The following is a 14,430-nucleotide window of genomic DNA, read 5'->3' as shown; positions in this document are numbered from 1 at the left end:
ATGAATACTGTCACTAAGATCTTCGAAAATCAAGCGCTTGATTTCAGAATCGTCAACAAAGCAAGCTGCCATCTTGATTCAAAGAACATATCAAAGTACTTTCATTTTTACAGCTAAATAAACCTCTCCAGAACATCGCTTCTTTTTCAAAGACTTTCAAAAATGAAGATAAAGGTATCAGCATTCGGCTGGTACCTATAATAGTGCCATCTGGTTACAAATCTACAGCAGAAGAACGACACCGTCTGACAGAAAGGCAATCGCACTTGACAAAACAGTGAACCATCTTCAGAAAGACGGTCGACAGTTCTAGGGTTAAGGTACAGTCCCAGCATTTGCCTGGTATGAAAATAGAAAACCACGCAAAACCATCTTCAGGGCTGCCAACAGTGGGGGTTGAACCCACTATCTCCTGGATGCGACTTCACAGCTGTGCGACCCTAACTGCATGGCCAACTCGGCCGGTAACTAAGAGACAGGAAAAGGAAAGGACTGGGAAGGAAGAGTTGTGGCCATAATAACAACCCCAGTATTTGCTTGATGTAAAAAATGGGGAAACTATGAAAAACAATATTCAGGGTTGCCGATGGTGCGCTTAGAACGTATGAGGTCTAGAATGCAAGTTGCATTTATATGCCCCATACAATTCATTCGGTTACACAAGTATTATAGTTTCATCTTCACTTCCCAGAAGTTATTTCGAATACACTCACTGGAACAACACTATAATCAAAGGTACACTTCCTCGTATGGTGGCGTGTCGCTTTAAAATCGATAATATTAAAAGATTTTATTTCCATCGAAAGCGATATCCTTATCTGTGGGCAAATCATTCTCATTCTTAGCCATATTCGAATAATGTGTAGGAGGATGTCAGCTGACTGACGTTTGGCGCACGCGCTGACGAATTTCATTAGCTGCGACAAGCAAAGAGTTGCATGGATGATACTTCTATTTCCATCTTTGAACCAATATTGAAACTTTAAACAACATCTAACTAAACACCGGCTGAACATTGTTTATGCAATGGAAGATCATGATCAAGTTAAGATGTTGATTAGGTAGATGATGTCTAAGGTTTGAAACTAATGATCATTTCTGTGATCGACCCTTACTATACTCTATATACTATAGTATACTTAATAAGCTTCTCTGAGAATAAACATCATGCAGCATTGGTAAACCTACTTGACATTACTCATACATTCCACAGCAACTTACACTCCCCACTTCATCTGTAGATTTCCATTTGTCAGGTAGACTCTGCATTTAAGTGGAAAAGAATAGTTGCCAAGACTTATGCCCCAACCTTGTAAAATAGGACCAATTGGAGACCATTAAAATACTGGCATTAAAGAAAAATATGTTAATGTTTAACTTTGTCCATCTCCATAGCTGATTGGTTATCATGCTTTGGCTCAAGGGGTCCCACATTTGATTGATGGCCAGGTTAATTCCTACGGCATGGAAGTTGGGTGTTTGTACCATCTTCAGCATTAGATTTAATCTTAGGTAACACCACATCCTAACACCTTGAAAGACATGCAACAGGCCTCTTCAGAGTCCATGCACCATTTTTATACTTTACATTTAACTAACCATATATTACCTACCTTAGAATTATCATTAGCTTCATATCCAGAAGCCTCCATATTTCCTGCAGAACAATTGTGTTCTTCATTGTTGCTTTCTAGCCCAACTAGATCTTCAGAAATGAAGTCCTCTGAGTCTGGATCATGTTTTACCCAAACTTCAGTTACTGTATTAGAATATTCTTCTAAAACACAATGAGGTTCCTGAAAGAGGAACCAAATCACTCTATTATACACATATGTTATATACAGATCATATAACTGCCCATTTTATGAACTGTGCAAATTTTTTTACATTTCATGAATTTCAAAACTGCACTGAACAATCTGTAGCACAAGTAAAATATGTGTCATTAATGAACAGAGCAGTAATATTTCAGCCCAGTTCATGAACTGTTACTATACATCATACATTCATACTATGCAGTTAATGGTAGAGATACAGTAGGCACTGGCAATGGTTAATAATTATTTTGTGTTTAAAAAAGACACTTGAGATAATTCTTGAATAATATTTTTCTGCAGAACATAACTGACAAAAACTAATAGTGTATAATGAACATAAAGGTAACATTATTGGAAGAAAATCATACCTGTTTTAATAATGAAATGAAAATATACAGCCTGTTTCCAGTCATTTGTCCAGGTCAGGAATGGAATGAAGCCCCTTCTTGGGGCGAGGATAGGAAATGTGCCGGCTGCTGAAGCCTGTTGCACTCCTCTCGGGTGATGATTAATGAATGACAAATAAAATGAAATTATATAGCGTGTGTTGCTGGAATTAAATATGACAGGGAAAGCCTGAGTACCTAGATAATAACCTGTCCCACCTCCACTTTGTCCAGTACAAATCTCACATGAAGTGACAGGGATTTGAACCACGGAACCCTGTGGTGAGAGGCCAGCCTGTTTTAGTAATACAGGGCCATTATTTTAACTATTGGGGAGATTCTCACTCACCTGGTTGCCTGCGCTGCTAGCCTGTCTCCCAGTAAGCACTTCGCCATAATGCGACCAGCATGTGTTTTCGCACAAGATTTCCTATACTTTATAAAGGTAATATGTATATACACATGCTCACATAATGAAAATGGCATTGGAACAACACACTGAGCACTAAACATGTGAAAACTTGACTACACTGAGCCTTATACTGATAAAGCACTCAGCAGATTGCATAGGAGGGGAGCTTGTGGTGCCGAGAAGCGCATAAATGGCAAAGTGCCTGGTGGGAGAGAGGCTCGCAATGCAGGCAACTGGGTGAGTGAGAATATCCAAAGAGATAAAATAATGTCCCTGTATTTATTTTCCATTGTCAAGTAATGAAGAGAAACTAGTATTCTCCAAACCAATCAATCAATTCATCAATTAATCATGTAGCCTTGAACAGGTTAACAGCAAATACAAACAACAAAATTTAGAGCACAGAAAAGTTATTAAATTTTAGATACATTAAAAACAATCATAAAAAACAAATAAAACCATGTAAAAGGAAAAAAGCACCTAAAAATCAAGGATGTGGAAAGAGGAAGGATCCCTATGAGGCATTGAAAGAAAAAAGTCTGTTGACCGAACTTAAGTAGAAAGTAATTTTTCTACGAGAACAATTCATTTTAACATACAGTATTCTAAATTTCAGATTCATGAAAATAACATAAACATTACCAAAAGATAGGTAATAAAAAGAAAAGGTGAACAGATTAATGTAAACTTACTTTACAAAAGAAAACCATGTGTGAGAGACGAGGACCTAATCTTAAAACATACATTATAGAGAAAAAGGAAATTAGTTCAATCAATCACTACTGATCTGCATTTAGGGCAGTCACCCAGGAGGCAGAATCCCTATCTGTTGTTTTCCTAGCCTTTTCTTAAATGATTGCAAAGTTGCCTCACATTTATGAAGGATAATACCATGTCGTCTCAGCTTATATACAGAAACCCTCCTTTGAAGTTTAACATCTATTTTGCACAGGGATGTAGTCCCATATCTACACTTAAATTACAAAATGATGGTTAAAATTTACATATTATAAACCATAAAAGCAAACAAGGTTAGAAGGTGAACGGTAATCACTTCTTGGATGACAAGTAGTAAAAAATAAACATTTCGTTAGTTAAACAAAAAGTACTAGAGGCGAAACATGATAGATAATTAAAACATAGGTTACAAACTGTTATTAGAAAATGGTTTGCTTTGATAAAAATCGATAATGGCAGTAATTAATGAATACTGCATTGAAAAACTTTGACAACCTTTTAGGTTACACTGAAAGTTAATTTAAATCAGAAAAATTGCAAGCTGCTTACCCCACAAGAAGCTAGGGCTCCTATTGAGCACGGAGCACATGAACAATATGTCCATGTGATGGGATTCTCAAGATCGGAATGAAATCACGCAGCGACGTGCTTTCAGAAGGGAGCACACGCTAGGTGAAGAAACAGGAAACAGCACCACAGGAAAAATAACTGATGAATACATGAGTTACTTTTTCGATTTTTCTAAACCAATCACATTTTAAATCTTTTGCTACCTGCTGGTCATCTCATCCTTGGTATGTTCTGCAAGCTTGAAGATTTTTACAATCAAAGCAAGCTATCGTAAAATTGACACATGTGCAACTGAGTGTCCCGCAGGTTCTGATGATTAAACTTTTGTCGGTCCAGAAGTTGTGTTTAATTAGGTGATTAAATAACTGAATAACACTCTTATAGCACATGAAATAAATCAATCAACCAATCAACACTGATCTGTATTTACGACAGGTGGCAGATTCCCCATCAGTTGTTTATTTCTTTCTTTATTTAAAAAATTTCAAAGAATATGGAAATTTATTGAACACATCCCTTCGTAAATTATTCCAATCCCTAACTCCTCTTACTATAAACTAATATTTGCCCCAATTTATCATCTCAAATTCAGACTTTATCTTCCTATTGTGATCTTTCCTACTTTTAAAAACACCACTGAAACTTACTTGTCTACTAATATCATTCCATATCATCTCTCCACTGATAGCTTGGTTATACATTTTAGTTGAGCAACATGTCTCCTTTCTCCAAAGTCTTCCCAGCACAAACTTTGCAACATATTTTTAATGCTACTCTTTTGTCAGAAATCACCCAGAACAAACAGAGCTGCTTTTCTTTGAAAATTTTCCAATTCTCGAATCAAGTAATCCGGATGAGGGTACCACAGGCAAAAAGCATACTCTATTTGGGGTCTTACCAGAGACCTATATACCCTCGCCTTTACATCCTGAATATAAGCCCTAAGTATCCTCATAACCATATGAAGAAATCTGTAACCTTTATTGACAATCCCGCTTGTGTGATTACCACAATCACGATTTTCCCTTATATTATCCCCTAGGTACTTACAATGATCCCATGAGGAACTTTCACCCTGTCAATGCAGTAATAAAAACTGAGAGAAGACTTTTCCTCTTCGAGAAACTCACAACCTGACATTTCATCTTGTCTGCCATCATACCATTGTCTAATTCCTATTCTAACGGAAACTGCTAAGAGTATATGTCTAAAATCTCTGTTTGTGGACATTATGATGCTGGGGGCATTTCATTATTATTTATTATTGCTAGGGGCTTTACGTCGCACCGACACAGACAGGTCTTATGGTGACAATGGGATAGGAAAGGCCTAGGACTTGGAAGGAAGATGCCATGGCCTTAATTAAGGTACAGCCCCAGCATTTGCCTGGTGTGAAAATGGGAAACCATGGAAAACCATCTTCAGGGCTGCCAATAGTGGGATTCGAACCTACTATCTCCCGGATGCAAGCTCACAGCCGCGCGCCTCTACGTGCACGGCCAACTCGCCCGGTCGGGGACATTTCAGCATAGTAGATCTACCAGTTATTATGTGCTCTGATGTGGACTGAAGCATATAGTTGTATCACTGTTCTTAATAAAAAAGTTAACTTTTAAGTATCCTCAAAAGTAAATGATATTTGTTGTTTGGTCATTTGATCATACGAAAAATATCAAACATAAAATATTAAATGATGCTACATAAAATGTGTCAGAAGACACTAGGCAATAAGGCTATACAATTTATTAACAGTGTACAAATTTGCTCAGTTCATGAAAAGAGCATATAACTAATGTAAACAGAGGTGCCAACTTTGAAGTGGATTATGAGTAATCGCCCTCCGCCCCCGAGAAAAATTTTGAGTCAAGTCCAAAGCATACTCCTTCCTTCTTGATAATGACACCCCTTTTGCCCTTCCCTCTAGCAATCTATCCAAAAGTATATCATATTACACAATAACATTTGCACGCAACCTGTTGGTTCTGTGATAAAGCATTCCTTGTAGCTTGTTTCTCACGCAGCAGCTGCTTTTCAGTGTAGTTTTTCTTGAAGCATCCTTACGACTGTGATGACATTTTCGTTTTCTGAACCATAAGCGATACCAGTGCAGACGTGCTTAATGCAGGCCTCACTTCTTTCTCAATCTTTCTGTCAACTGTCAGGTACACTAACAGCAAATACAACATTACTGAAGGATTTGTAGTGAAGAAGAGCAGCGCCTGAGCTCCTTCATTCATAATGAATTTTACAATGCTTATGGGTAGCAAAAGGAAGTCACGATCGAATAAGTATCGTTGCCAACTCACAAGCATTGAAATCAAGACGATTTCGGAGAAAGGCTCGAAAGGACTCGCCATTTTTCCTTTTCTTTTGTTTCCGTCAAAAATTACTTTTTCGTGATAATGTCAGCTTTTCCGTAATAATTTCCCCTTTGACCGTAACTCCGTAATCGTGAGGTGAAATCCGTAATAATTATGGACAATCTGTAATAGTTGGCACCTCTGTGTAAATAAAAAATGATCAAGAGGAATCAGAGTCAAATCTGATCAATTTTATTATGAATAACTACTGAAAGACAAAACAAAATGGTTAGAAGTCAGGAAATGGGGCTGGATGATGATGATGATGATGGTGATGAACATTCATGAACATCAAGACCAGAAGTCTGTAAAAATATGCAGGAACAGCAATCAAAGTGGGACTGACTTCGGCACACTGCTTGTAAGGTTTAAATGTAATTTGCAGCCTTCACCCACCTCAATGGACTCCAGCTCATGCTCAGTACTCTGAGACCAGTCAGGCTCACATTTCACAGTGACCACGTTCTCCATTCCTGTAGGAACAAAATCAGATTACGTTGAAATTGTGAGTGTAATTTTCCTGCTGATATTAAAATGCACTTCTTATGTTTTGTGAAAAACATTTTTTTTTTTTTACAATCCACTTTACATCGCACCATCACACATAGGTCTTATGATGACAATGGGAAAGGAAAGGACTAGGAGTGGGGGAGGAAGGGGTTTGAACCCACTATCTCCCAAATGCAAGCTCACAACTGCATGCCTCTAACCGCACAGCTAACTCACTGGGCAGATCATCTATTAAAAATATATTTTTGTGAGAATACCTCAATTTTGGCCCCATACTTTGTTCAGGTCAATGCTTGTCTGTGTGTCTGTCTGTCCAAGTGAACATCATGGAGAAATAGCTTGACAGAATTATTTGAAATTTGATATTTAAATTCTGAGATATCTGCAGAGTGCTCTAGGCTAGATACTTATTTGATAGCATACAGTGGCATAGAGATTACAAATACCATCAAAGTTGTAAGAAAACAAGAATTAACCAATTTTAATGTGTTTTGTTGATTCAGTGATCTAATATATCACGAATTATGCTGTACTGAAAAGGTGGATGAAACATCTCTCAACAAAGTGAATAGTTGATGTCAATATAGAATATAATATGAAGTATATCAAATGTGAAATAAATTCCCATAGCTCAATTGTAAGAGTACCAGCGTTTCGCCTCAGCGTGACCTGGGTTATCAGTTGGAAACTGAATCTCTCTAAGATACCGCCCAGCTAGTAATCCACTGTGACACTACGACTACTACGACTACTACTACTACTACTAAGAAAGTAGATAGTAACGCTATCTCTAAGACCAGGGAGATTTGATACGGTGAAGATGTTCAGAGAAGGTGAGGGGGTTGGCGCCTGTGGCCTATACTAGGAATTGTCCCAGCATTTACCTTAGTGCAGGAGAATGGAAAACTACGCCATTCTCAGGACAGCCGTGGCCACCCTTCCTATGCATGGTTGGTCAGACGGAATGCAGAACTGTCATACTACAGACCAGCCGTGGCCACTTGTAGGTCAAAACTTACTCTGCACCCATCGACTGGCACCATATCATCATCATGAAAATATTTCATTTCCCAGCCTGAATTGTTGGGGTGGGCCACCTAGAGGGTTACGCCCTAAGGACATCAATTACCATGTTCATTAGGGTCTGTTGATTATCCAAGGCAGTAAAATTAGAATATTAACTACATGTTTATTCAGTATGAATAACTATAACTTTTAGTAGGCTTAATTAAGTTTTAAAGAGGTGATTAACCCTGCCCTTTAGGGGCTGTTGTATGGCAGGGACAATGAAATAAGAATAGTATTTATAGTCCGCACACCTTTCAGTGCTATTACTTTGTACGGGGGTGAGGACTAAGGAGGGAGCTCTCCTGGTTCCTGTTATACTGCCAACTGAATGGAAATGAAATCTGAATTGAATCGATAATATGATCGATTAATATGAATTTTCTGAACATTTATCATCTTACGCCACCAACTGTGTCACATATATTATTCAACATTATATAACATTTCTCAATGCAAATTTTGTTCCTAGCATTTATTCTATAATTTGGCTTTGCTGTGTAAACAACAGCAGTACTAGTATGTAAAGTGTATGCCAGATGTCGCACTGCAATGCATACGCGATTCATAGTTTGTGTTTCAATGGTTGCCAATACGAATCTCAAAGATAACCGAGGTCGACCGATTCAGCACTAAGGTGCGCATGTATCACTAAAAGGTGCACGTACTGTAGCAGAATTTTTGTGTTACAGTAAATAATTATCTTTAAATAGCCTTCATTTTGTTTCATAGTTTCTAAAGTGCTCAGTTACCATGCTTATTAGGGTCTGTTGGTTAATAGTGAAATAAAATATTAACAAAATGTGAATCTAATGTGAATAATTTTATGCCCCCAAAATAAAATTAAGTCTATTTATTCGATAGGAGATTAATAACCCTCTCCATCAGGGGCCTGCTGATTCTTCTCCATCTCTGTTCTGTGCAATCTCTCCTCCTTTTCCACTTCAAACTTTTGTTCCTCTAATGCTAATTGCCTTCTCTGGATTTCCAGCTTTTCTTTCTTATTTGTTCATTTCTCCACTCTTTCTCACCTGCTTGTTTGTTGTTTTTTTTTTTTTTCAAGCAGTTCAAGGCATTCTAGATGTTAGCAACAGTTTTTGATTCTTCTTGAAATCAAGGAATGCAAATTCTCTCACTATTTTCCCAAAACCACATTCCACACTTTGTCTCACATAACTCATGGTACTATTGAATGGAATTTGATGCTTTGGCTTGAATACGGTCTAAGGAGCAACTCTCTAAGTGGATATGCAGAATTTCCATACAACACAAATTTCCCACCATTGGGAATAAATACTGCACACTGTTCAAGTTCATTGTAGAAGTTAGAATCTGGTAATATTCCAGCATCGTGCATCATTCCAGGAAATGACCCTTTTAAGCTAACAACAATACCATCAGGACACAAGACACAATGTACAATGATACAATGTACCCACTTGTGTCCAGAAATATAGTTTTCTTGATTTCTCACCAGCCTACATATTGCCCTTGCTGTTCCATCAATAAATCCCCAACAACTGAATAGTGGAGATAAATTTTTTCCAAGATTCCTTTAGTTTATGATTGAAAGTGAGTTTCATCAGTGCTGTATACTTCTGATAGAGGATGCAGTGATGATATGTGAAGTTAGTTCGAAGCTGTCGAAATAGAATTTTGCGGCGTTTAACCACTGCATCACATTGTTTATCCCACCATCGTATTACAATTTTTTCAGGATTGGTATTGCATTTTTTTTTTGAGTGAATAGGATGATAAATGTTGAGATATTTGGTAATTGCATTAAGAGATGAGAAGTATTGGGTTATAGGGGAAGAACTGAGTTGGAGATTGGCATATAAATAGCAGTGAAACATATCAAAATCAAAGCCATGGAATGACCTGTTGGGCCGGTATTGGTTATTTGTAGAGGAATCGAAATTTATATGGCCAATATTCCCACTATGGGAGATAAATATAGAGAAATGGTCACTGAGATGGATATCTTTAATTGTTTGCCAGAATTTATGGTGACCCAATGAGAGACTACAAATAGAAAGATCTCCAGCGCTTTTAGCTTGCCCCGGTGCAGTGAGTCATGTAGGAGATCCATAATTTAATATTAGTAGGTGTTGGGTCTGCGTTACATTAAGAACTTTCCTACCTTTAGTAAAAATGTTCTCAGATCCCCTTGCAGTATGATGGACATTCATATCACCAGCAATGATAAAATTAGGATAAGGAGTAAACTGAGAGAAGAAAGTATGCCATTGTGTAGCTGCACCTTGTATACGAGTGGGACAACAGAGATTCACTATGACCAGGTCTTTAATTTTTACTGCTACAAGAAAAGTGTCGGTAATGCAATGTGCAACGTCCAACTGTTGATATGTTATTCCATTGGCAATGAGCGTAAGCATGCCGCCATATCAACCACCATCCATTCTCTTTGCCTTATAACCCGCAAGTCGAAAAGTATACATTGGTTTCAACCAGGATTCTTGAATCAATATTATGTGGGAATGATATCCATTAATAAGTTTAAGTAACTCATGTCTCTTACCTAGTAAGCTTTTACAATTCCACTGCAGGATCAAAATTGCCATATTCGATGAGACTATTTACTTTATGATTTATGCTCTTAACCAAGTGACTCCATGAGTATTAAAAACTCAGCACGTAGTGCAGATTGCAGTTTACTTGGGTTAAAGGGTAGTTGATTTTCCTTCTGGAAACTACATCCAGGTTCATTAATTGAGGACGACACTGTAGGCCGAATCCCTCAACTGCTTCTCAGTACATGGGTATTATTAGTTAAGGGAGATGAACGATATTCTGTTCTGGGGGTTCCAATTATTTGAAGGTAACCTTCCCTATCATAGGCAGGAGGAGGGGTGACTAGAGGCTCACGATAGATAACTTCCATACACTTCCTTTTTTAAGGAAGCTCTACGGTTTGGTTTGGTTCGGAAGAGGGCAGTGGGGGAAATTGCTGTGATACTGAAAGTGGATTATACGCCTTCGGTTGCACTTGATTTTGTGCCTATTCAAAAGAGACATATTGGATGCACATAATATTTTTGATGGCAACTTGTTTCTTACGCACTTGACATAAGTGTGATCCTCCTGAATGATTGAGATTGCAGTGTAGACATTTCATTTAAACATTGTTTGTTGACATTCACGTGTTGAATGGGATAGAGAACATCTCCCAGAACGAGAATTGCTAGCCCTACAACTTTTAGCGATATGTCCATATCGCTGACAGTTTTGAGATATAATTGGATTATAAATAAAGACTTCAACCTCTAATAGCACATTAAAAATAGAGACGTGATCCGGTAGGTTTTGAGATCTGAAGTTTACTTTCATGGAACCAGTAGGCACATAAACTAGTTTATCACCAACAGTAATCCTTCTGTTCATTCTCTGTACTTATTTAATGGGTATCGGAGATTCAATGAATTGCATTATGTCTTCATTGGATAAGTTTTTATCCACACCACGAATAATGCCGATACGATAAATGTTGGAGGATGGAATGTAGGCTTTGAGTTTCTTTTCTAATAAGATTGGATGGTGCAAAAAACTATTGGTGTGTTGACCAGACTTAAATGCAATCTGAATCCGTCAAGCACTAACAGTTTTCATGCTACTGATTGGTCATGAAAAATCTGACCTAAGGCCATAGGATGCAAATTGCTGTATTATTATTACCTAAAGGTTCAACATTAATCAAATAAGGACCCCTATGATAACATGGATACAATTCTGTAGTTGGTAAGCTATTTTTACGATTTGAGATATCCTGTTGTTGGTTAACTGGAGGCCTGTCATCAGTAGCGTTCCCTGCTACCTGTTCATTATTTGCGGAAATTTCTTCTTCGTGGTGACCCCCAAATCCATGTCGAGATTTGGGGGACGGTTCGTGCCACCACCTCCTAGCTCGGTCTCCATTTAGCACACTTCTCACCACTAACTATGTCACACTGAGTCACACGTCAGCTGATTATGATGTTCACTGCACCGCTGGTACTGACGAACTGGAATTGCTTAACGAACGAGTACAGCGCAAAAACTCTAATTTCACTACACAAATTACATGTCTGCCTTTTGATGTGTCAAGGAATTCCTCCCCTCACTAATAACTTGTCCAACTTTTCGTATGAACTCGCCCACAAATCTTGCAACATACAGCATTTCTGTTACCTTCATTGGTTTCAAAGTATTCCTACACAAGCGACAATTCTTTAGGTGGCATGGTTGTTGTAATAAGATAGAATGATACAAATGGACAGTGATGAGTCAGTAAAAAAATCAAAATAGTCAAACGGTGAGACCAGTTCAGTTAACGTCCCACTTGTAAAACACCTTCCACAGGCGCTTGTAAACGTCGTGCTATCTATCTCTCGCTAAAATAATTAAATGGTTCAACTGGTGACAACCAACGGCAGCCCTTTCGCCGCTGTCGCTACATTCAACTCACCCACTGGTTGTAGCCGTTCCGTGTCCAACATTTTTTTTTTTTTTTTTTTTTTTTTTTTTTAGACTTCCTACTTGCGCCCGACGTGTGTAATGACAACTATTACCGACGAAACTGACACTACGGAGGAGCATTTTTTATGGTGTGTCGAGAGGAGGGGTGTCTTCAATTAACTGCCTAGGTCGGAGTCTGCAGTTATCCTTCCGTACAGTACACGCTTCATCGTGTGTGTTGCAGGACGCCTAATTCAACAGCGAAACTCGAAACACTCGATTGCTTCCTCCAAAATTACATTATTTCTTTTAATAAGGCTAAAACATTTATGCCCTCTGGCAACACGTTGCCTAACGGGCAGCTTAAACTGAAATGTTATTGACGTTTACAATGTTTAACTGTAGTAATGCCACCGTTCAACATCATCGGCAGATAAGACGTTAACATACCGGTACCATCGTTTCTGACGTCGAGTGAACTTTAAAACATGAAATCATTTTCCAAATTTCCATATCACTTTTCGGCGCTTTTTTTTTTTAAGCCAGCACAGATTTGTTAATTGTTCAAAGCATTCCGGTCCGGCAATCTTATGTTATCAATGACGAAATTCAACGCAGTACTAATTACCTCGAACATTGATCACCACTTATTATACTTACTTCTTGTTTCTTATACAGCGGTATGTCGTATCACGTGACGTACGTTATTACAGAATGTCACCGAATGTCAAAGAGAATAAGTCTTGTCTTGTCTTGATAATTTAATGGGCTTCTCGTTATAGGGACCGTGCGTTACAACAAATTTTCGTCCGCAGCGCCCCTAGCGGAAAAGGTGATTATTCATCAGTAGAAGAACTTTCAAAAGAAGTATCTGGTTTATGTTTGAGAGAGACAAATGTTAGTCAAACCCCATATAATATTAACATCAATGTAAGAATTTTTAAAAAATCTTAATTTAGATCCTTTGGTTACGTGAACGAATCCAATCCACGAAATGTCACGGTATTATTTGTCCCAAATGGAAGATAATAATTGTTTTTACTCAAATAAAGTGTAAAATCTGCGGTAAATTACGAAAAAGTACGAAATATTTTACTTGTAGAGAATAATATGGATACATACTTTACTACCTTACGATTATTTTTTTCTGCTACGTCGCAGCGCTTCCGTACGTGTTTTGTCTGTCTAACACTTTCGTGTGTAAAATTGTCAGAGTTTCTGAATCACATTTTGAATTATCACTGGGTAAAATATAAATTACAAAATAGTACATTTACATTTCTCTGGTCATATGAAAATGGTAAATTATCGTCTGAATACCTATGCCAGAAATGTTGGGGAAATTGTGATTCAGGAACAGAATTCATGTTTTCTTGCATTTCACTTTGTCTCCCTTTCCTCCTCTTGTACCTGACTGTCAGTTTCCTCTGTATTTCGTCCTCATTAGTTCTTCCTGGTAACATATGCAAAGTAGGTCTCTGGTAGGTGTTCCATCAATGAAGTGTCGGGTGCAGATTCTGGAATTACTGGCAGGAACCTACGGTTTTTCATCAAGTGTTGAACGATTTAAAGATATTCTCCATGCTTCCCTTCTGATCTTATGGGCAGCTGAGGCTGGAAAAGAAAAAAAATAGTTCCTGGTGGGCTGTTTTAGTAGGTGTAATTACAACCGTACACAAAACAGTTCACGTGACATTTACTGCGTTTACTGGTACGGTACTATGAGTTTCGTTCATGCTTAGAGAATTAGCTGAAAGAACCTAATCAAAACGTAGGCTACCTCAGTAAGCAATGTGAAAAGTCAAAGACTTACAGCTAGTAAAATAAAAAAACACTATTCACTAACTCGACGGTGAAAAATGCTCCTACCGCTCCCACCAGTTACTTCAGATTAAGCCAACAGATGGCAGCACTCGCTATACGCACGATCCCTATAGCGGTGTACCCAGTCACTAACACTATATAGAACATCAAATTATTGAGGAGGCAAAAACGCAAGAGATAAAGTTAACAAAAAAGAAGGTTATGAAATCTACTACTAATCTACAATACACAGGAGTAGCATAAGGACACAAGGTACAAAGCTTCATGCCAGAGATCTGTCTCGGCGACTTGCT

At 38.0% G+C, this 14,430-nt stretch overlaps 1 protein-coding gene across 4 annotated transcripts in view; it reads right to left on the bottom strand.

The window, feature by feature from the left end:
- Positions 1–14,186, bottom strand: part of LOC136878970 (gastrula zinc finger protein XlCGF57.1) — a 44,159-nt gene extending 29,973 nt beyond the window's left edge. For 2 of the 4 annotated variants that reach the window (XM_067152625.2, XM_067152620.2), the window contains exons 1-3: positions 13,634–13,740; positions 6,680–6,756; positions 1,614–1,796 (exon numbers count right to left, since the gene is read on the bottom strand). In XM_067152625.2, the coding sequence (XP_067008726.1) occupies positions 1,614–1,796; positions 6,680–6,754 (258 nt within the window). In that variant the 5' untranslated portion in view covers positions 6,755–6,756; positions 13,634–13,740. Of the gene's footprint in view, positions 1–1,613; positions 1,797–6,679; positions 6,757–12,973; positions 13,025–13,633; positions 13,928–14,126 lie in introns of those variants that run through there. The other 2 variants (XM_068228899.1, XM_067152621.2) reach the window with 2 other exon arrangements.
- Positions 14,187–14,430: the final 244 nt, after the last annotated feature.

This window comes from Anabrus simplex, chromosome 8 (genome assembly GCF_040414725.1).
Source record: "Anabrus simplex isolate iqAnaSimp1 chromosome 8, ASM4041472v1, whole genome shotgun sequence".
Taxonomy (NCBI): domain Eukaryota; kingdom Metazoa; phylum Arthropoda; class Insecta; order Orthoptera; family Tettigoniidae; genus Anabrus; species Anabrus simplex.
This window is presented reverse-complemented; position numbering and strand designations above follow the sequence as displayed.